The following is a 23,159-nucleotide window of genomic DNA, read 5'->3' as shown; positions in this document are numbered from 1 at the left end:
ATTTGTTGGCCCCTATTCTACACTCCAGAACTACAATGCACTGCAAACTACATGCACTGCAGGGAAGAGGTGCAGTCTCCACCAGCACAGCCTGGGACCCCTCACAGCCAGCACCACGGCGTTGTCAGGGCAGCCCTGTATTTGCATGGTGCCTACGCACTGGGACCTGCCACCAGGCGTGCAGGCATCACTGCAGAGATATGGGGCTTCACTGCACTTCAGAGCACTCCTGGATCTCTGCTTTTCTTCTGCAAGGAGCTGGAGTCATCCTCCAGACCTGACATTACCTCTGGATCACTCTGATCTCTGTTACGATGATGGGGAAACTGAGGCAGGGAGGTGTCATGACTTACCCTGTGTATGTGAGGACCAGGAGAGCAGAGTCCACACTCTGCCCCACCTCCCTGCCATGTAGCTGGTCATCACACCCTCACCAAGAAGCCCCACAAGTTCTTGGGGTTAAATCCTGGCTTCGTCACGAAAAGCACTTCTTGCTATTCAGAGGCCATGATTACCTTGTGAACATCTGCGCTGACAATAGCTGAGTGGCAACATAATTCTCCATCAGCTCTGCCTCCGCTTTCTCCTCCTCCATGTTCTTTATTTTAAAGCACACTCATTGCAAAGCCCTTCGATGCCTGATGAAGGAAAAGCTCAGAAAACAGGCAACAGAAACAAAAACTCAAGCTTGCAGGAAACCAACGACAAGACGTGACAGACCCAACTGCACTAACCTCCCCCTTCCCTCCCTGCACAGCCTTGGCCCATGTCCCTCAACGACCCGTTGGCCCCTTGGCCCCAGTGCCAAGACCGGTCCCCAAGAGCAAGCCAAGGGCTCGGGGTGGTCTTTGCACAAACACCAGAGGCAGCTCTTGGCTTTGGCATGGACATCCTGACCTCTCAGGAGCAGGTGCACCACCTGGACCTTCACTGGTGCAAGATGGGCCTTATCAGTGCTGGAATTTGATTTTTCCTCCAGGCATCTGGTAGAAGAACATGCAGGATTGGGGATGGGTTCGGGGACAGCATTCCAGCAAGCAAGGCTGCAAAAGCACACTCTCTGCTGAGGGCCATCCGAACACCCATAGCAGAGATGCTGCCCTGGGGCCTATGGACATTCCTTGGCTATATTTGGTGAGGGATGGAGAATTTGTTGCTTCCCCTCAACCCATCTGTTCTCCTTATTGGCAGGGAGGAACTAACACCAGAACTGCAGTATTGCTATTTGGATAAACCCGGTACTTCAGCAGCAATAAATCTCTTCTAAAAAGCTTTTGCTGCCTCCCACCTGTTGGCTGGGAGAAGATCAAGTTGACAAAACTCTTCTGCCAAATTCTATTTTTATCCAGGACTTCATCACGATTCCAGGTTACAACAAAAGCCCGTTCACGAACCAGAGGGAGGTAGCTGTATCACAGCGCATCTCTCAAGGCTGGAATCCCACCTCTCTCCCGGAGATCTCCAGTTCCCAGGTAGCTACTTTTATTACATTTCCTGAATTTCCTTAAATCCCAAAAGGCCCTTTTCCTTCTCATAAACCCCACCCCTTCACCATAAAGCCTGGGAGGTCCCAAGCAGGGACCCGAGACCAGCTGCACCAGGGAGCCAAAATACCCATTGTGAGAATGGCAACAGAGTGAGCCGGGCTGGGACCAACACAGTTTATTACAGAAAAACACCCAGAGGGATTTCATTAACGTGGCAGTCCATTCACAAGAAAAACCATCAGAGGACAATGAAGTGAAACCCACAGCAACAACACACAGCGGGGAAGTCCAGTTGTCGGCCAGCGCAGCACAAGAGGCACAACCGCGCTGGCCCATCAGGGTGGGAGACGTGCCCAGCCCATGGAGCCGGTCCTGGGGACCTCATGGCTCCCCCAGCCCGAGGGGGTGTCACAGATGGGCACGTGAGGAAAGTACAGAAGCAGCAAATCCATGCCTGCCGGTTGTAGCGATGGTAAAGGGGGGAAAAAAAATATGTAGGAAGCCATGTGGATAAAAGCAAATGGGGCAGCCGTTGCAGGAATGGAAAATCCTCCCCACACAGGAAGGGCTCAGGAGGTGCAAGGCGGGGGTCTACCTCGCCTGGGGCCGGTTTCCCAAGCACCGGGTCTCCCAGCGAGCCCCTAAGCTGCCCTGGCAGCAGGAGGACCCTAAACAGAGTCACTAAAGCTCCTGCCGGCGCAGCGCCCCTGCACCCAGCTCCCTGTGCGTCTCAGGCCCGGAAAGGCAGCAGTGCCCCTGCCCCAAAACCACATCACATCGCTTCCCTGGAGCCAACAGCACCTTCAGATAAGGCACCTCCTCCTGCACAGCCGAGCCCTGCCAACACCCCTGATCCAAAGCACACAGCCCCCACAGCACCCAGCGCAAGCACCCATCCCCAGTGGCTGTGCTTGCACCCTGGATCCCATCCCACCAGCACCCTGCCGGGGGTTCCCAAGGGCTTGCTGACAGCCCTGTTCCACTTGCAACATCACCTCCCCGGCTGGCAGGAGGCCCTGGTGCAGCCCGTTTGGGAGCTGGGCTCGGCTGGGCTTCCACGATGTGATCTTCAGGAAACACCTTGGAAAAAGTTTACTGGGAGACCAAGCTGTTCTCCCCCTCCCAGCTGCCAAAAAGGTCTCCGAGATACAGTTCAGATCCCATATCTGGGCTTCACATTAAAAAGACGAGACCTTTTTATAAACCTGTATATTAATAGATGCATTACTGAGATACTAATTTCTTTCCAGACTTTTTTTTTTTTGTTCCTTTGTATTTCAGACCTTCCTCTAAGGTGCTTGTCACCCAGGTGTGACAAATAATGGTCTGCCAAAGCAAAATTTTTTTTTTTTTTTTTGGGGGGGGGGAAAGTGCAATTTTCTTTTTCACTGCTAGAGCAGGATTTAGTGCAATGAGAAAACCATCTCCCGAGCCACTGAAGGCATCACTAGCTTGTTTATATATTTGTCAAAGTGCGATAACTCGAGCTCTAGCCTCGCTGTTGGGAAGGGCTGAGCTGTTCTAGCTGAAACCTCCCTGCAAAGCTGAGCCAGAGGCAGACACATACCTCGGAAAACCTCAGAATTGGCGTTTGTAGAAAACTACTGTCTGATAACGCTGGACATCCTTTGTGCCCAACCATGGGGTGTACCATCTAAAAAAAAAACCAAACCAAAAAACAAACCAAACCCCGCAAGAAAGACGTAACCTTCAAATTTTCCTCCTGAGAGTCTCCTTTAGGACAGGGCTCCATGCAGAAACATCAGTGTGATTTTCACGCCGATTTTGAAGCAGCTCTCCAATTGATTTCTCTTTCTGGTTTTGAATTAGAGATTTGGTTCTCTCTTACAGCATCGCTAGCAGAGGTGTTTATTTTAGGCAACACCAGAGGTTTTAAGAAGCTGAGGAGAAAAAGATTATCAATTCATATGGGCTCAGCCTAGAAAGGGGGGGAGGGGGGGAAGGGAATCCTGTAATTAAAACGCCCAGGCTGAAATTCTCTGCAGATTTACCTAAATGGACTTCAAATGATGTCCCTAATATATTAGGGCCTGCTTTTAACTTAATTCAAGCCCTAGGCATGTGTCTGCAGACCCTGGATGGCTCACACAAGAGCTGGGCTTTGGATGCCTCACTGAGATTTATTATTTTTAAGTGCTAAATCATGCAACTGTGAAACCCAAATATAAAAACCTGGGCCAGCAATATGCTAACCCAAAGCTCCAAGCAGGAAACAGGATTATTTTTTGGTTTTAAGTGTTTGTTTCCATTTTTCCAGATTTTACTGCATGAAAGGAAAGCTGTTCAGCTGACAAAATCTTGCTGAAGGGACAAAGACATGAAAGATTTTCTAGCTGGGGAGCAGGGGCTGGGTCCGTGAAGGAACAATATTATGGTTTAATTTTAGTTAAAAGGGACAACGTCTTGTTTCAAAGCTGCAAGAAGGGGGTTTGTGTGCTCCCAACTTTCCAGTTCAACAGTTCAGCCTGAACATCTGCATTGTAAGTCAAAGGCTTCGGGAGTTACCTGGGGTTTTAAAGAAATGCCAATAGGTTAAACCTGCCTGGCACAAACAGTCCACAAAAGGCAACATCCATCCTCGAAGGATTTTGCCTGAAGCAAGTGCAGAGCACATGGAGGAACAGGGAAACAGCTCGCTGTCACGGGGCTGCTGCGCAGGGGACCCCCCAGCCCCAGGAGGAACAGGGACAATGCCACAACATTGCAACGAATACAGAGGCAAAAGGAGGCCGTTCGTCAGCCCCCTCCTCCATCCGTGCCCCCCCCCCCCCCCCCCGACAAGGCTCCTGCTGGGCAATAACCTCGCGCTCGCCGCAGCAAATGCTCTCTGCCTCGCAGACTGCAACCCAGGTCAGAGCGTGGTGCGCGGGGTGAGGACCGTGCCGCACGCCGGGGGACCAGCCAGCTCTGCTACTTGCTGTTCGGGGTTTGCTTCTCCTGCGCCGGCTGCTTGTGCTTCTGGGCGATGCCGTAGGGGACGTGGGCAGCGATAGTGCCCATCTCCTTGGCTCCCTCCACGTGGAACATCTGGTCATCAAAGAAGATGTGAGGACGGATCTTCTTCAGCAGCGGCCCCTTGGGAGCCCCGGCCAGGAATAAAGCCTCGTCGGTCTCCAGGCCCCAGCTGCGCAGAGTCTTTAGGGCCCGGGCTCCCGAGCTGGCCGCGCTCCTGGCAGTGACCAGGTAGGTGCGAATGGGACACTCCATCCTCATCCCCTTGGAATAAAACTTCTTCTGCAGCTTCCCCAGGGCCTCCAGGAAGCCCTTCAGGGGTCCCTGCCAAAGCAAGAAGAAAGCATCACTTTGCAGACCTCCACACTACTCCTTCCTCCAGGCACCCAGCCCCAGCAGAGCCAGACATGCTGGGTAAACCCTTCTCCCCGTGAGCCCCCCAAAAACAACAGCGAGGTGCCAGCCACAGCCATCCCACGGGCCAGCGCTACCAGGCTGCTGACCCACCCCATCTCACACTCCACGTGCCGACCCCTGGCTTGTTCCCAGAGACGAGAGCATCCCTGCAGGCTGCCTCTCTCCCAGCGGCTTCGTCTAGCTGCACCCCAGCGCTACCTGTGCCAGAGGCTTGTTCTCATGGGCCTTTTCATGCTCAAAGAACATGTCCAAGCCGTGAGCCTTCACGATCTGCTCCGACTCATCAGAGAAGAGCACGGCGTCACCATCAAACGCCACCCGCAGCTGGTTCTCCGACACCTCCAGGTCTTTGCTGGGGCTGAAGATGGTGGCTGCAGCGATCCCTGTGGGGGTAAAGCGTGAGGCAAGAGGTGGCAGTTACCCAAGGACCCAGCCTCGTGGCTTATCCGTTGAGGAGCAGAGCGAAACACAATGGACTGGAAGCAAACACTGCAAGAAAATGCATGCACCCAGTAGTGCCAGCAGCTTGGCCTCAAGACCTTTGACAGCAAAAAAAAATCCCCAGATGACAAATCTCCCTTTGCATACAAGAATTAATGGGGAAAAACAGTGCCTTTGCTGTTCTACAGCCTTCGGAAGAGCTGCAGAGCTCGAGGAAAACCTTATTTCTATGGAAACCAGAGGCTCTTCGGAGCATCAAGGATGGGATGTGGGACACGGCAGACCCTAGCTGCACATCGACATAGGGACAGGGACGTTGGAGCTATTGCTCCTGGCACCAACCCCCTGAGGGCTCCAGGCTCCCCCCACTGCCCCTCCACCAAGCTGGACCCCAGACTCACCCTCTTCAATGGCCCCACTCACTTTCTCAGCATCGGAGGAGAGGTAGAGGTTGGTGTGATAGGCCTTGAGGTAACAGATGGGGCTGTTCCCTCCCGTCATGCAGAACCTCTCGATGAACAGATCTGAGGGCAGATGGACCCCGGGGTGAACCAGACTGCCCCCCAAACAAGCCTTGACACTGCTGCCCTGTGGCCTCCCAGGAGTCAGCAGGATGGGGGCTAACTGTGGTGCTGCCGTTCAACAGCACGGCTGGCAGCCAGAGCATCCTCACCACCAGCCAACTTCCAGTCAAAGCCCAGGAAATCTGGGAGAAGCGGGCTCTGCGCGTGGTTTGGAGGAAGAGCCAGGAGGAAGCATCTCCTTCTCTTGCTGCCAAGCACTACCACTCCGCCCAAAAGCCATCGGCACCCACGCAAAGGACAGCTTTGCTCTCAACTTACCATAGTGGTTGATGCTGTTGATCAAGCGAACCCCAACCTGGGCATGGTTGTTGGTCATGAGGACAATGTCGAAGAGCTCCTCGCTGTCAGGGTAGAGCTCACGCAGCTGCGTGTTCACCGCTTCCAGTGCCTGCGGCACCCCAGGGCAAGGGGATGGGGGGGTGTCAGCATGGCCCTGATCCCCTCCTCACTGAGCAAAACACTTCTGCTCACCAAACCCAGGGACCTGGCCTGACCCCAACTATACCCAGAGCCAAAGTGACATTAGCAAGCAGGGAAAGAAAGATTTGGGGGACAAAACACATAGCTATTCTTCTATCTTCAAATGCAAAAAGTTTCAAGTTTTCATTAGGAGATGAGAATAAATTAGCTCAAAGTTACAGATAAGCGTTTTTCAAGCAATCAGAAACAGAAAAAGTCTCTCCCCATCAAGTGGATTAGTTTATTCATTGGGAATGGGCAAGAGATCCCTCCAGCGATGGCCAGCACACAAAACTGCACTAAATCCAGTGGAACTGGGGCAGAAATCAGAAAATATTTTTAAAGTTTGAAATGCCTCATTTCAACATGTCAGAATTAGAAACTGGCTGACTCTGTAGCAAGGCTAAATTCAGCCAATTTAAAAGAATAAATAAATTGTAATAATAATAATAATAAATTATAATTCCCTAAAAAGGAAACTTTAAATAAGATCCAAAGAGATGATTTCTTCAATTCTTGGGCTCAGTTGCCAATTTGGAAAATTCAGCGTTTGCTCAGTCCTGGAAGAAGCACATCACTTGCCAGGAGGTTTATCCAACCTCTGCTTGCTCTGTGGTTACATCCCTTCTGCTGCGCTGCTCATGTCCCATCCCTTCCCCACGCAAGCACCCCACGGCACTCCCCTCTCCCCAAAACTTTTGAGTGAGGACCACAGTGCTGATCCAGCTCAGATGGGTGGGTGCTCACCTTGACAAAAGGGAAGGCAGCCCCAGGGAGGAAGGGCTCGTTCTCATGGTCTAGCTGGTATTTCACGTAGGCCTCCACCCCTTGCTCGTTGTAAATCTTCTGCTCCTCCTCCATGCGGAAAAGCGCTCGTGATGACACCGCGATGGTGATGGCGTTCTCAGGCTTCGGCTGCAGAGAAAGGGAGAAAATGGGGAGGCAGCCCCTGCACCCAGCCCCGCTGCTTGAGAAAGCATTTCTTAATTTTCAACATGAAAGGCCACGGGGTGGGTGACACCTCCAGAGGGATCTGGAGGATAATGGGGCAGCTGCAACCCTGATCTTCCAGTGCTTCAACAGATAAAGCCCTGATGCACCATCCCCACACATTTCAGATACCCGAGAGCCTTTTTCTGATGCTCACACCATGCCCAAGCCCTCCCACTACAAACAGCCTCCCAGGACTCATCCAGACCCAACGTGCTACCCCAGGAGAACCACTCAACCCCATGCAGAAGGAATTTGCGAGGCTTTGCCCCCCTGCCTAGCCAGGAAAAACCACACGCTGTGGCTCAGCCAGATCCACACTCCCACGATGCTGTCCAGATGTGACAAACAACCCGTGCCAGCTCAGCTTACAAAAACACTTGATATAGTTATTGTGGGCGGAAACATGACAAACAGGTGGTGCAAGCAATGATTTATGAGTCATTATTATTAACGTTCGAAGGTTTGATCCAAAATCTACTGAAGTCAACAAGGGGCCTCTAGTGGGGCTTTTGGCAGTGAGAGGGGCCACCAGGAAAGTCAATCTTATCTTGACCCTCACCCGTCCTCCCTCTCCCCTTGGAAGGCAGAAGGGTGTTAATCCCCATCGCTCGCTTGCAAGCATGAAAGCAAATTCATGACTGATGGCCAAGGAGAAACCCTCGCTCCCGGAACAGCAAATCCTGAGGGACAGTGGCGCAGGCAGCCCCGGCCCCAGCACACGCGTCCTGCAGCAAGTCCTGAGAGCAGGACAGGGCTTGGGGACTCACATGGGGGATGCTCGCCGGGAGCTGGGAGCCATCCCAGGGATGCATCTCCCCAGGGAGCCTGTGAAATCCAGGCCGTCAGCACTTCAGAACCACCTCACCCTCAGCTCCTCTGCGATTTCCAGGATCCTGGTACAGCACCTTGCCCGGTGAGTAATCTTCCGGCAATGCCATTTGCCCCAGGGCAGGAGGGCGTCTGCAAACCCAGGTGCTCCAAAGTTCAAGCCCCCACCCTGCCTAGGGCTGAGCTTTACCGCAACAGCAGCCTGGCAAGGACCAGGTACCCCTATCTGCGCTGGGGATCTGTGCTCCTCACAGGGCTGGGCCAGCCCTGGGGCTCGCTGTGCCCTTCACCCGGCCCCGTGGATCCTGCCCGGCATGGAGGCGCACCCAGGAATGAGTCAATGGCAGCCCCCATGCCATTCCCAGCACCCACCCACCCTCCACAAGTGGTGCCCAGGGACAGCCCTGCAGCGTGGTCGGTCCCCGACACCTCACCGAGGCCACATCAATACCCAAAATCCACAGCAAACAGATTGAGCAGTGGGCAGTTAGGACTAGACACAGATTAGCTCAGGCTGAGAACATCACCGTGGCCAGAGGGAGCCCTTTCCCATGGCATTTGCAGAGAAATAAGGCCCCGTTGGGAAGCGGCTCTTTTTTGAAAGCAGGTGAACAGCCCCCAGGACACCCGTGATCACCCAGGTCCACGCAGAAGCTGGTCAGCGACACCAGCATCGCTCCCACCAGTGAACTACAGCCAGGTCCCCATCCGACATTTAGCTACCCAATAGATGTTAGCTATTAACTTAGCGTGGAGTGCCAAGACTTGGCACTCCAGCTCATTAATTAATAACTCCGGTGTCATGGGCCATTTATTAGCTGAAAATATTAATAACTATTAAAGCTCTTGAGACATCCGGCCATTACCTTCCAGCAAGGAGTCCTGCTGCTCCCGCGTCCCTGCAGCACTGGGTTATTTATCTGGGTAGGTGGGAGAGCTGCCGGGCATTTGCTCCCTGCTCCTGGTCCCCGCCGGACCACAGGGCAGAGCATCCTCCACAGCCAGCCTCGCAGGAGGATGCCCAGCACAGAAAGTAGGTCAGCAGCACGCACGGCACAGAGGGATGGATGTTCAAGGGGGTGAGATGCATGCGTGGGGCCACAAGCTGAGATGCCCAGCTGGAATTTGCATCTCTATCTCCCCACAGCACACACCTTGCACCCAGCTGGTGCCAACAGCCCAGGCACCTTGCGCAAGAGCAACAGGCTGCTCAAGGTCCCTTCCCTGCCATTTAAAGGCACCAGCCTCCAGGAGGTTAATTTAAGAGGTAATAAACACAGCAATAAAAATAACCGTAAGCTTGGGGCCTAATTCTGCCCCAGCGTGGGCTGCTGGAGCCCCAGCTGCCTGCGGGAGGGAAGCCTGGCCTCTGGGAAAGGGACCTGCCGGATCCTGTTCGCTCCTGCCAAGGGAGATTTGCACCTTTGGAGCACTTTCTGCCAGAAAGTCTCACCCGGGCACTAACACAGATCCCAGCTCCGGCTGGGCTGGAACAGCCCTGCTGTTTTCTGGGAAATGCTGACATTTAAAAAATCAGGCAATTCTGCTCTGCAAGGAGGGATTCACATTTTGACATTTCTTTGAAGTGGAGGTTTCATTTGGAAGCGTTCCCTCCTCCGGGCTGCTTGTTTGGATGCTTCTTCATCCCCACTAGTACTGCAGATGATCATTACTACATTCAAAAATGGGCCTTAAAGGAAAAGTCACAGTGCTACAGGAACCACAGCACCTCCAGTCCTCCATCAGAGGGCTGACAACAACCCAACAAACCCCCCTTTGCCTTGAAACATCACCATTTTGGGGGAAAACACCCTTCATTTTTAATAAGAAGCATGTGCATGGGAGAGGTTCGACCCACAGTCCTCTCCAGGACACATCTAGTCCCACGAGCTTTTGTGGAGCCTGCACAGCACCCCATCCCAGTGCAGCCTCCTGCTCCAGCTGCCCCAGCTCCGGCAGGTTTGGGCACTCTGAATGACAAACCCTCTTTTACCCTCAGAGCGGCATCCAAGGTCAGCCAAGGTCACTTAAAGCTCATCATCCAACGCAAGCCCAGGAAGCGGCTGTGGGGCTCCGCTCAGCCAAATCCAACTGAATTTGCTGCCTGGGGATTCATGATGAGCTCCTCTCCCTTCCTCCCTTCCCACGGGAAGGTCAAATCCAGCCCCATCCTGAACATCAAGCGAGAGATTAATGATGTGTTTAGCAGAAGTACGAGCAGGGCAGCACGGGGGAAGGTGCCATCCCAACCCTGGCTCCATCCCTGGGCTCAGCCAAGCTGGAGGGACGACCAGGGACGTGTCCTGACAGCCCAGCCCTCTGAAGAGGAACATCAGCCCTTAGCACAGCCCCAGGTGGTCCACAAGGTCCAAACCCCACCTCAGAAGCGTAAATGACCTTTCCGGCAGGCTCCAGCTCCATAAAGCACAAAACGCATCGCAGAAGCAAGCACCCTAATTTTGGGGTAAAGATGTATTTCAGCAGTGACTGGAAATAGTACGTTTTCCTCTGCAGACCCAACAGCTGGCAGGCCTTTAAATCGCCCTTCTAATCACATATAAATCCTAAGCGGCCCCCCAAGGATTAGAGACAGACATTTGGAAATCCCACACGCTCCCGGGATGTGCGGCGGGTCTGTGCCCTCCCACCCAGGAGGGCTACAGGTACCCACAATGGCACCCAACACCAGCAGCTTCACTGCCACCCCTAGAGCACAGTGGGGACCCCATCCTGCACCCCTTCATCCTTTTACACTGCCTGGGGCCGAACCTCCTGGACCCACCTGCCCTAAAAAGCTGGAGGAACTCTGGCAGCATCAGGATGCTGCAGAAGACCAAATCGCAAATTTGGAGGTGAATTTTGGACACAGAAAGGGAAGAGGAAGGGTTTGCTCCAGGGTCAAGTGTGGTTCCCACCCCATCTCAAAACTGAGGCACCCTGGTGAGCCGGATGGGTCCCCCTGGGTGCAGGGCACTGGCAGAGCCGGGGGTGCGAGCAGGAGGCTCCCACCGAACCAGCCTCTCCTCCCGCCGCGGTGTCACTGGAGAGGCCGGGGGGACATATTCTGCATTGCTGAAGGGTGGCAGGTCTCATCGCTGACCTCCCAGCTGGCACGAGCGAGGCTGGAGCAGGCATGGAAGCCAGGGCATGGGAAGAGCGGAGACCCCTGCGGAGCAGGGAGCCCCGTGGGCTGTGGGGACACCCTGGTAACCCGCTTCCAAGGCAGGAATGGGCTCCCCAAAATCACCCTGCCTCTTCCCATCTTACAGCCCATCTCGGGGGGGGAGCAGCCCCACAGTCCATACCTGCTCCCGCACCAGTACCTGCTCCGGCTGGCAGGGACGTTGAGCCAAGAGGACAGGCAGACGCAGCACCCACAAGAGCGCAGATGGCCAACAGCAAACTCCATCTCCTTGCACCAGCGAGCCCTGGGCAGCTGTGAGCCCCCTGCTCGGGATCAGATTAAAGTTCAGCGCGATGGCTGAGATGTTTTTGAGTTTTCCAAACACATTATTTATAATGCAGAAAAGCGCTCTGCAGCCATCCATCACGGTGCCTGGCAGCTGCCTGGCAGGGCAGGCCGGCCCCAGCTGTGTGCGAGGGCAGCAGAGCTGCCTGGCCGTGGGCACCAGGCCCCCCCAGTGTGCCCCCGCGGAGGGGCACGGGGCTGGGGAGGCACCGCGGGTGTCAGCCCCAGCCCCACAGGAGTGGATGGCACGGCTCTGTCACTTGTGCGAGCAAACCCCGTGCCTCAGTTTCCCCAGCTGGACAGCAGAGACGGACGTGCGGGTCACTGAGCTGGCTGCAAGGAGAGGAAGAGGAGGAGCCTGGGCTGACATCCGCAGGAGGCCGAAAGCATGGCGTGAAAGACAACCCGGCGGCATCCCGCCACCAAGCCAGGCTGTCCCCCTCCTCCGGGAAGGGCGAAGGCAGCAGCGCTGCCCGTTGGCAGTGGGTACAGAGCTGGGGGCTGCAGCTGGGTCCCCAGCTGGGAAAGCACAGGGGCTGCTCCAAGCTGGAGTGCGCAGAGCGGGGCCTTGGCCATGTCCCCTCGCCGGAGAGGCCACCCGCAGAGCTTTGCCATGAACGGGGCCACCACAGGCAGCAGGTCACCCCGAGCCCCACACGCTGGGGGCACCCGCAGCCCTGAGGATGTGAGGATGGCTACGGCTGGGTGGGCTCGCGGGCTGCGGGACCGGGGCCTGGCCACCCCGGGGCACAGCCCCCAGCCCCCCAGGCTGCCAGCCCCGCACCGCCGCGGCTATTCTGAGACAGGCCGGCACTTCCAGGCACTCCCATATTTAAACCCAGCAGGCTCAGCCCTGGTTAGATAACACCCGCTTTCCCTCTAATCTCCCGGAGCAGGCCAGCCTGGCAGGGGTGGCTACACCCTGCGACACCCTGCTGCCCCGGGCAGGGATTCGGTCCCCAGGCTGTCCCTCTGCTCCACCACTGCCACCCCTCCTGTCCCTGGCAGGGCCTCCCACCTTGGCACAGGGGACAGGCAGCTCGTGGGGCACGGAGCCACTCTGCAAGGACACCTCAGCCCGGAGGGACCTGAGAACGCCCCAGGGACCTGCAGGAACCCGTGGAGGCTGGCAGGATCTGGAGAGACCCCAGGCAACCGAGGGATGCCACGGAGGAGTGGGGGCACCCGGAATGACCCAGGGCTTCCCCAAGGACCTGGACGGAGATGGGGAGGGAGGTCAAAGAAAAACCAGAGACACCCAGGGGGATCCCAGGGCACCTGGAGGAGATGGGGCACCCAGAAAGCCCCAGAGGGGGCCCAGGGAAGACGAGACACCCAGGAGGACCCTGCAGGAGATGGAGAGACCCGGGGGAGATGGGACATGCGGGGGGTGGGGAGGAGATGGAGCACCCAGAGAGAGCCAGAGGGTTCCATGGGGGAGCCCAGGGAAGATGAGGCACCCAGGAGGACCCTGCAGGAGATGGAGAGACCCAGGGGCACTCGGGGGGGTGGGGAAGGACCCAGGGGAGCTGAAGCATCCAGCGGGGCTGGCTCCCCTGGGGATGCGAAGCTGCGCGGCACCTCGGGGGCTCTCACCGATTTGGGCTTCTTCTTGGGGGCGAGGTTGTCGTAGAAAGCCTTCGCCTCCTCCCAGGGCCGCCCCGCCGCGCCCGGCGCTCCGGCGGTGCGCGGCGGCTCCATGGCGCGGCGGCGGCGGCTCCGCACGTACCGGGCGCTCCCGGAGCCGCTGCCGGGCCGGCGGAGCGCGCTTTATAAGGCATCCCATGAAGCTCCGGGGTTTCAGCCCACCGGGACACGGCTTAACCTCTTCGGGACCGAGCCCGCCCCTCCGCTGCCGCACTCCCCCAGCCCCCGGGGTGCCGGGGGGGATGGAGCCGGGAGCGCTCCGCAGCCGCTCCGGGGCAGAGCCAGCCCCGGGGCACCCGACCCCCGGGGAGCAACGGGGCTGGGGGGGGAGGTGGCATCAGCGGAGAACCTGGCGAGGACACGGGAGCAGGTGACAGTGCACCCATGGGAGACACCTCAGCCCCGGGGGTCGTTGGGGTTTGCCCACCCTTGCAGAGTGGCACCGAGCAGCTGGAAGGGTACCAGGGTGCTCAGGGGTGGCACTGAACTGCGTGGGGGGGGTCACAGCTGTACTCACGCTCTGCTCCATGCCAGGTAACTTGCACTGTGTGCTAGTTAATGGGATGAGCACAGATATTAAGTAAGGATCCTCACCAAACGTTCTCCAGCAAGTGCTGGTGGGATCGAGCCCAGCCACAGAGCTGTGCACAGAGCCCAGCTTTCAGCTCAGCGTGACCAGCAGACCCTCAGAGAGCAGGGAGCATACCCCAGAGACCAACCCAGGAAGGGCCGAGTGATGAAGGATCCCTCCTCATCCCACCTGGCACAGGGCAGTGCCTGGGAGGAGGTGGCAGCACCCCAGCACCGAGGCCAGAAGAAAAGTTTTGCCCAAAGTTCTGTGTCTGCAGCAAAAAGCCAACCCTCCCCATGGACCACAGCCTCGGGGACCCCATGTCCTTGTCCGTGAGACTGATCAAACCTCCCTCGCACCGAGGTGCAGCCAGGAGAGCAGAGCCAGAGGAGGCTGGGTGCTGGTGCTCACCCAGCTGTCTGGACCCCAAATCCTTTGGGATGCCCTTCTGGGAATTCAACATTATTTCAGCCTCAGCTACTCCCTTTCCCCAGAGCTTTTGCAGTTCCCTCCTGGGAAATACCTGCTCTTCCTTTGGGGTGGCCCCAAGGGAAGCAAGAGCTTTGAGGGCCCCAGAATCACCGAGGCTATTCCGAGTCTCCTCTCAGCCGAGTTGTTGCCCTTTCAGACAGCAGCCCTGGCACGTCCCCAGGCTCCCACACAGCAGGGACAGCCCACCCAGTCCCTCCTTCCCCAGGCACTGCTGAGCTGCAAACACACATACACGTTCTGGGACAAGCAGGGCAGCCAACCCCAAGGTGCAGAGCTCTCCCTCAGCAGCACGCCTAAAAATACCCGCACTGCTATGGTTTTGGCATCTTCCCATCCCTGTGCTCACGTGCTGGCGGCTGCAGGACAGGCGAGATGCTGGTGATTTGCAGGGTGGAAGCCGAGCCACACACTTCCACACACACTGAAGCCAGGTGGGATGGGGGGAATGGTCCCGCATGGCCAGGCTCGCGGCCGGGAGCCAGCCCTGCCTGATTAACTACAGAGAAGCATTTAAAGTTGCTGAGAGCTCCTTAGCAACAGCCACCGTCTCCACAGGCTGCTGATGGAGAAGAAAGGCCAGAGGAAAATATGTGCAGAGAACGTTGGGGTGGAGAAATGGAGGCTGAGAAGACGGGCAAAGATATAGTGGGAGCAGGTCCCAGTTGCTGATGGTGCTGGGATGGGGCCCGGAACAAGCCACCAGGTCCTCTGCCTATGCCCAGCCCTGAATGAAGGGCACAGTCAGGCACCAGCTCCCAGCTGACAAATGAAACCCATTTCCAGCACAGAGCAGGGGTGCTGGCTCCTACCCACCCCCAAAAGATAACATTCCCTCCACCAAAGCTACTTGTATGGTCAAGGGGTTACGCTTTCACCCGTCTTCAAGGCTCCCCAGGCTGAGCCCCGCTGGGCGGTCCTCAAGGGCTTCTCCATCCCTTGGAGTGTCGCAGGCTGAAATGAGACCCATGAATGATGCTCAGGAGTGCAGTGTTGTCATCTCGCTCTCCCCATAGCTGCGGCAGCCAGCTGCCCTCCCATAAGCCATTCAGGGGTAACGTCACACATGGGGACAGTTTATTTTTCCATTAAAAAAATAGATAACAACTTCACCATCTCCTAACAGATATTACAGTCATCAACACCACAACGTGCAGACTAAATACAGACCCGTGACGATATTCCGGTCCTGGGGCAGGAGGGATGGAGGGAGCAGGCTAGGATGGGGGGAGGAAGGAGACAGACATGTTTCTTGTGGCCTCAGAGCCTTGTCAGGAGGCTCAGCAGGTACAGAACCCATCCACACCTCTCCACAGCCCCAGTCCAGAACCCACCAGTCCCCACAGTAGTGCCACACACCAGAAGCAACACCAGGGCATGCCTTCAACACCCACACTCCTGATCTTGCCCCAGGGCAGCCCTCAGAGGAGATGGGCAGCCCCTGCCTTCAATTTAGAACCCCAGGCATCACACCTCAATATCCAGGAAGGCCAAAACCACCACAAAGCATCCAAGATGCTGCCAGGGCAGTTGTGGAGGTCACCTGCTTGCTCTGCCAGCTCACATAGGTGATGGGGCAGAAGGTGCCTTTTAGGATCAGACACTGGCCACATCCAGAGGTGGCCATGGACACTTCTGCTCTCCCTTAAAGTCCTCTGACCAACCCTGGCCATTCCCAGCAGCAAAAAGCAAAAGCAGAGGTGGAAAAGCTAAAGGTGGGCAGAGAGAGCCAAGGTAGTGAGCCCTCAAGGAGGGTGCAGCACCCTGTCTGAGCTCCCCAGCACCCTGGGGCCAGCCCTGGCCCCTCTGGGAAGCCTTGCAGAGAACTGAAGGTGAAGAAGATACGAGGGCCAGGACTTGGGGCTTTTCAGCCTCCTTGGAGGCATCACAAGCAATGAGGAAGGGATCAGCGGAAAGGTGGAAAGAGCTGGTTTCATTTAGGATCAGGAAATGGGCCAGGTGGAGCAGTGAGGGAAAAGCAGGGAGAAAACAGCAGGAACATGGGAACAGTTGGCCCTGAGGAGCCAAGGTGCTCACCACTGGCTGTAGGGAGTCCAGCTCCAGCATGGGAGAGGGTTGATTTGGGGGTAACCTCAAGCCGGCAACACCCAGAGCAGGCTCTGCCCATCAAGGGAGAACTACAGCCTGTGGGCTACCCAGGACGCAGCTGGGAGCAGGTGGATGGGTGGCAGGAGGGATGGAGCGTGACTCATGCCTGGGGCCAAGTGGGCATGGGGGCACTCAGCAGAAAATGGGGATGGAAACCATCATGGGGAGCAGAGGTGGGCTGCAGCCAGTCCAGCCACGAGCCCCAGGGCTCTATTTCTGCATGTCACACTGCAGGAGGAGGACAATGGAGGGGTCGCTCTTTGCTGCCTCCTTGAACTCCTCCAGGGAGATCTGGTCATCCTTGTCCTTGTCCATCTTTGTGAAGATCTTGTCAACACGTTGCTGGGGTGTCAGCCCGTCTTGGTTCATCCTCATCATGATCACAGTCCCCACCATCTTGTAAATCGCCTGGAGCAAGAAGAGAAGCAAAGTACCAGAGTGGGGATATCAGATGGGTGGAAGGTCCCAGGACAAGGCAGGGGACAGGATTGATGCTCTGCTGGGACCCAGACAGCCGCTGTGCTGCTGCACAGCTACAATCAGGTGCAGACCAGGTACCTTTCAGAAAAGACTCTGGGCAAGAAAACTCATTCTTTGGTGCCAAAAGGGATCCAATAGATTTGAAAAACCTGGAAAAAGCAAGCTACCCCTTCCGATTTTAAGCACCGGTACCTCAATGATCTCCAGCATCTCCAAGCGTGTGATCTTCCCATCCCCATCCAGGTCGTACATCTCAAAGGCCCAGTTGAGTTTCTGCTCAAACGTGCCCCTGGAGGTGACAGACAGGGCACAGATGAACTCCCTGAAGTCGATGGTCCCATCACCGTTCTTGTCAAAGGTGCGGAAAGCATGCTGGGCAAACTTGGAGGCATCTCCATAGGGGAAGAACTGCAGGAAAGAGAGAACAGAGATCAAAATGAGGAGGGGGAGCTTGGTATGGGCGCTGCACCTGAAGCAGCACCCTGCAGCAGCACCTTGCCCCGGCCGGAGCAGGGTGCTCCAGCCCCACAGGCAGCACTTGGGGCCCTGGCTGGAGCCCACCTTGATGTAGAGCTGCTGGAACTCCTCCAGGTTGAGGATACCGGTGGGACAGTCCTTGAGAAAGCCCTTGTACCACTGCTTCAGCTCCTGCTCGCTGAACTCCGTGCTCCTCACCAGGTCATCCAGCATCTCTGGAGCCAGCTTGCTGCTGTGCTTGCCCATGGCTGCCTCTGGGAGAGAAAATGCATGGCACCTACACCCCAGGAGCAGGGAGGGCTGGTGCTCCCAGGCCCTCCTCCACCCTGCACCCAGCTGATGGGTGTCCATGCACTGTGAAACACCAAGACAGCAACTGTGATACTGGGAACAGGCTTGGTGCCCATGCTCAGCTGTGGCCCTGGCTACTAGAGATGCACAGGAGCTGGCCCTGGAGCAGCCTGCCGGGGCAGCCAGCAGCATCACCTTCAGTGTTGTCCCATCCCCCACCCCCCACCTCCTAGGCTGGCTCCCTTTGGGGTGCAGAAAACCACTCAAAAATCAACTGAAGACCAAGAACTCCTCACATGGCCTTTACCAGACCATGATGTCCAGCTGCCCTTCGTAAGGATGGGGCAAAGAGGTAACACAAGTCTGCCATTAAAACAGGGTGGAAAAAACCCCTCACGGGCATCATCTGACTTGCAGCATCCAGCCAGCTGCAGCAATGCCCAGCCTGCTGCTGGCCAGCTCCTGGTGAGGATGGGGTCCTCAGCCAGGCACCCCTCTGCCATGGGGCTGCCGGCAGCATGGTGCACTGGAGCACTGGCAAGCCTGCAGCTGCGTGGGCAGGACGTGGAGCTGCTCCGATACACGCCGTGCCTGCTCCCACGCAGCCTTGGCTGCCAGCGCCGCTCAGCCTGAGCAGCAGATGGTTTGCTGAGAGCTCCTGGAGCTTCTCTCTCCATAAAGTTGAGTAGAAGTTCACCTGGAGCCCAACCAAGCACCATCTCCCTTCCGAGCATCTGATTTCCTGGCCATGTGGGCTTGGGGGCACGGGGGTACCCTGGGATGGGCACAAGCCTCCCCCCGCAGCGATGCAGGGCTCCCAGGCTCCTGGTGCTCCCAGCCAGTCCTGCTCCCAGCTAAACCCACGGGCAGAGGCTGCTTCCTGCCCCATCATCCCACCAGCATCTGTCACCGTCTGCCGCGGCAGCACATAACCCACCACACCTCGGCAGCCAGAGCTGAGGGAACGTCCGGACACCCACGGAGCACAATCCTCAGCGATCCCCAGCTTGGCTGCGGAGCTACACGAGCCCTCCTGGCATCACAGTCCAGCTCTAACCTGCAGGGACTGATTAATCCCCACCACGTACCATGCTCGTGTCCTCCGGCATCTCCCACCAGCCGTGCCAGCGGGCAGACGCCGCTTCTCACCTGCGCAAGGGGCAGCTTTTCCCACTAGGAAAAAGCAACCATGACTTTTGCTAGGAGCACCACACCTTCTCCTGCAAGAGAAGCCTTCAGAGAGGCTGGGACCCAAGAAGAGCATCCTTTGGTCCACAGACCTCGAGTCCGCTTTCTGAGTGGGACCTAGCGCAGGCCACGCCAGGGTGGGGGACAGCAGGGATGGCCACTGGGGCCAGTGGCCACAAGGGCCATCGCATGCTTGGCATGAACCGCTCATCTCCCAGCGCTGACATCGCCATCGGTCACTGGCTGCTGGTCCCAAAACAAGACAGACCGGGGTCGTTACAGGTGTCCCCCCCGGAGCGCGCCCTATGTAGCACAGGGCACCCCACCCCAGCACCACCCCGACGGATCGGCACCCTGGGGGGCAGGGAAGGGGCGCAGGGCCCGGCCCCAGGGGATGGATGGGGCGATGGGGCTGGGGGCAGCAGCGCTCGCGGGTGCAGAAGCTGCTCTGCCCACCCGGCGGGCAGCTCCGGGGCACCGGCCCCCACACCCGCTGCAACCGGCTCCCGGGCACCGCGCGGCTCCCGGCACCTGCCCCGACGGCAGCTGCGCACCGGGGAACCGGGCTGGGCGGGGGGGAACCGGACCCCAGCCCCGCGGAGGGGGGCAGCTGCGGCCCCGACGGCCCTTACCTGTCGTGCGGCGCGGGCAGGCGGCGGCTCGGCGGCGCACGGAGCCGGTGCCGGTACCGGAGGGGCCGCGGTCCAGCCCGCCGGCTCTACCCGCGCCGCTCCCGCCCCTCTTGTAGCCGCAGGCCACCCGCCCCCCCCGGCGACAGCGTTCGCCCATTGGCTGGGAGAGCTGTCAATCAACCGGGAGGGGCTGCGGGGGGGTCGAGGTGGGATATTGGGGGGGTACTGGGATGCTGGGGGATGCTGGAGGGCAAAGTGGAAGGGATGCTGGGGAGGATGCTGGGACGGGGATGCAGGGGGATGCTGGGACCAGGATGTGAGTGGGATGCTGGGACTGGATGCAGGGGGGATGCTGGCAGTGGGATGTGGGGGGGATGCGGGGAGTGGGGTGAGGAGAGTGCTGGGTTCAGCATCAGGGATGCTGCTGGCCCTGCCTGCCCAGAGATGCCTGCCTGGTCCCCAGGCTTGTGCAGCCTTCCCCTGCACCCTCTGCCCCTGCTGCCACTGTCTGGGGCTGCTTCCTTGCTTCCTCCCCCTCCTCCTCCTCCTCACTGTGCCCCACTCGCCCATCTCTAGCCTCTGTCCCTGGTGGTGGCTGATCCCAAAGCACCCCAAAATCCCCTTCCCTTGGTGTGCTTCAGGGCTGGCAGGGGCCAGGCACCCAGCACAGGGCCCCGCGCTGCCTGCACCGAGGGGACACCAGGACACACCTCAGCCCTCCTGGCTTGGCAGAGCTGCAGCTGCAGCACGGAGGGGAAAGGGCTGAGCAAACCGCTCTCATCTCCAGATCCAAACATGGAGTGTTTCCATGGCAATCGCTGGTGGCTCTTCCTGGTGACCTTGGCCATCCTGCTGTGAACCCTGTGCCACCTGGGCCCGTCCGCAGCAGCCCCTCTACAGCTGGTGGCCACCGAGCCCAGATGAAGTCTCCAGCCAGCCAGGGCTGGTCCCCATCCTAGTCCCCTGTGGGGTGCCATGGGGTGCTCTGCCTTTCCCCGTGGCTCAGCATCCCCCAGCCCAGCCCTGCTCTCGGGTGCACCCACCCTGGCCGCGGTGGTGGCTGCAGGAAGCCACAGCAACTGCCCCCACCAGGGGTGAGAGGGGGTTGGTCTACAAAAACACACAGAGATTTGCAGCTGTGTATATGCAGCGGGGCTGCAGGGATCCATCACCTGCCTGTCCTGAGGGCAGGAAGGATGGGACCCCTCCATGGCTGGACACGTCACCCCTGCGCCATGCCCCTGTCCGGGGCTGGATGCCCACTCGCAGCGGGGTGATTCAGCTCCACGGCTTTTGGGTCACTCCAGCAGCCTCCGCTGGGCGCTGGGCACATGGATCTGTCTGGTCCCAAAGCCTCCCCGTGAGCATGGGGGGACGACCCACCCCCCACCACCACCACCCCCCGCCGCCCCCCATGCTGGCTGGGCAACCCGCCGCCAGTTCTTACATGCTTAAGTGGCGAAGACATCAATTAGCACCACTGCAAACTGCCCGTGCTCAGGGTGTGCAGAGAGACTGAAAAATTAATGAAGGCTTAATTGAAGCAGCATGGTTGCCAGGGCTGAGACCAGCACAGCTCAGCTCATGGGACCAGTGTGCCGAAGGGGCTGGTGGGGGAGTGCCAGGCTGGGGGCGTGACAAGGACACACTGGGGATGGGGACAAGGATGGCTGGGGCATACTGGGATTTTCAGTTTTTTGGGGGCTGTGACTCCCCGAGTCGTGGTGCTGGGGAGATGCCCTGGCTCATGTGGGGCTGGCCACACAGGTGGCCCTGAGCACAGGGACTGGAGCACCCAGCTGAGCCCAGCACCCCGACTGGGACACCCCAAGCCCTAACAGGAGCCTGTGCTTAACCGGGACGTTGGCCCTGGCATTGCAGAGGGGACACCCATCTGTCCGGGATGGGGGGCACCAGCCCCATGGCAGCCCTTGTCTCCCTGCTGCCGCAGCACCCTCACCCCAGCTCCCTGCCCCGGGGTCCCTGGGGTGCCAAGCTGCCAAGGTCTTCCCAGCTCCTAAAAATCTCATTATCCAACGACGCTGGCGAATGCAAAGGGCTGCAGCTTCCCCCAGCGGCTACGGGCTGCAGCAGCACGGCTTGGGGGGCTGTGCCCAAGGGGGGACCCCACAGCCACAGCCCCACCGCTTCCCGGGGCTGCTGCAGCCGGATCAGCCCCCCCAAACTGCTGGGATCTCTGAGGAGCCACCGCCGCTCGCCCCGGTGTCCCCACAGCCCTTGTCCCACGGCACCGCCAGATCGCCAGGGTGTGACACTGGTGGGGCTCGGGGTGTTGGTAGCCCAGCCAGCCCCTCTGTGACCCCCCCAACGCTCGTCTCCCATGGGTGTCCCCACAACACAGCCCTGGGCGGGACCCGTCACCCCAGGTGGGGTCAATGACACAGGGTCGGGGACAGGGATGGACACCGTCCCCTTGGGCCAGTGCACAGTGTTCACAGCCAGTACACCCCCACAAAATCCCCTGTTTTCCAGTGACAGACTGGGCAGCAGCCACACAGCCCGAGCACGGGGCTGGTGGGCCACGGGCACACGCTGGGACATGGGGACGGGCTCCGGGTGGCTTCTCCCCGGCACAGCCCCCCCACATCTGCAGGCACAGGCGCCCGGGGGCACGGTGCCAGCTCCACTGTGGGCAGCGTTTGGGGTTGAGCTGTGGTTTGCAGAGAGTTTTGGAGCAAAATGGGGGTTTCTCCCTCACTCGCTCATTCCTCCTGCTGCTCCCTCCCCCCGTAAGCCCCGTTTCCTCACCAGTAGCCCCCACCTTTCCCCAGCTCTCGCCATTCCCAGAGCAGGTCCCTTCCCTGCCCACCGTGTCCCAGGGCCACGGCTCGGTGCTGGGTCCCCTGGCCAGAATTGGGGTGCTGTAGGGTGGGCACCCATGCCGTGCTTTGCTGCACAGAAATGCCCTTGTGAAGGAGCAAGGAGCTGCTGTCACCCACACCATGTCCCTGGGGGACACCTCTGGGTGCCACTTGGCAAGCTGGACCTGGGGTGACCACAGCACTGAGGGTCCCTCTTGATGTCACCACCAATTATGCCCAGCACTGGCCTGGGAAAAGGGGGTACAGGGTGGAAAATCAGAAATATTTCAATTTTGGGGTTCCCCACCTGCTTCCCGCATCCCACAGCACCCCTGAGGGAGCAGCTCTGCCCAGCACATGCCACCCAACCCCCCCCCGGCCCTGGTCCTGGGTGGGGACTGAGGGGGGATGGATGGTGCCGCCTGCCCAAAGTGGGGTTCCTGGGGGGGAGGGGGGGGGCATGCGTCTGGTTTGGCCCCGTCGTGGTGGGACCGGGTGGGGGTCGGGGGTCGGTGGCTGTCCCTCTCCCTGGGGAGGGGGCTGGGGGGAAGCAGTGCCATCCATGGGCTGGGGCAGGAGCAAAGGAAAATTTGGGGCTTCCCTACCCCCGCTCAGGGCAGGCTGAGGGTGCTGGGGCCAAGCCGGGCTGGCTCTGATGGGGGTGGGGGGGACACAAGCACCCCCTCAGGGTCACCACGTCCCCCCAAAGCCGGGAGCAGCATCCCAGTGGGACCCGGAGCCCTCGCCCAGGCAGGCCACAGAGGTTTGCCGGCCGGCACGCAGGGGGTTAAGCGTCCCCGTC

At 58.6% G+C, this 23,159-nt stretch overlaps 2 protein-coding genes across 6 annotated transcripts; both read right to left on the bottom strand.

The window, feature by feature from the left end:
• Positions 1 to 1,647: 1,647 nt before the first annotated feature.
• NT5C1A (5'-nucleotidase, cytosolic IA) lies at positions 1,648 to 13,622 on the bottom strand. Its single transcript, XM_080379909.1, has 6 exons — positions 13,248 to 13,622; positions 7,109 to 7,276; positions 6,161 to 6,290; positions 5,720 to 5,842; positions 5,076 to 5,260; positions 1,648 to 4,784 (listed from the first exon to the last, which is right to left on the bottom strand). Exons 1-6 carry the CDS (start codon positions 13,350 to 13,352, stop codon positions 4,419 to 4,421), a joined length of 1,077 nt encoding a protein of 358 aa, XP_080236035.1. The 5' UTR covers positions 13,353 to 13,622; the 3' UTR covers positions 1,648 to 4,418.
• HPCAL4 (hippocalcin like 4) lies at positions 13,551 to 23,074 on the bottom strand. Of its 5 annotated transcripts, none has more exons than XM_080379904.1 (3): positions 19,536 to 23,074; positions 17,140 to 17,678; positions 13,551 to 16,875 (listed from the first exon to the last, which is right to left on the bottom strand). In XM_080379904.1, the coding sequence occupies exons 1-3, from the start codon at positions 19,690 to 19,692 to the stop codon at positions 16,678 to 16,680; spliced, it is 894 nt and encodes a 297-aa protein (XP_080236030.1). In that variant the 5' UTR covers positions 19,693 to 23,074; the 3' UTR covers positions 13,551 to 16,677. The 5 variants fall into 5 exon arrangements, with proteins under 5 accessions (XP_080236030.1, XP_080236031.1, XP_080236032.1 ...); XM_080379905.1 differs by having other exon boundaries at positions 17,140 to 17,355; positions 17,509 to 19,619; XM_080379906.1 differs by having other exon boundaries at positions 18,658 to 19,619.
• Positions 23,075 to 23,159: the final 85 nt, after the last annotated feature.

The sequence above is a fragment of the Falco punctatus genome (assembly GCF_963210335.1).
Source record: "Falco punctatus genome assembly, chromosome: 3".
NCBI classification, from domain to species: Eukaryota; Metazoa; Chordata; class Aves; order Falconiformes; family Falconidae; genus Falco; species Falco punctatus.
The sequence above is the reverse complement of the archived record's forward strand: the minus strand, read 5'-3'. Positions and strand labels throughout refer to the sequence as shown.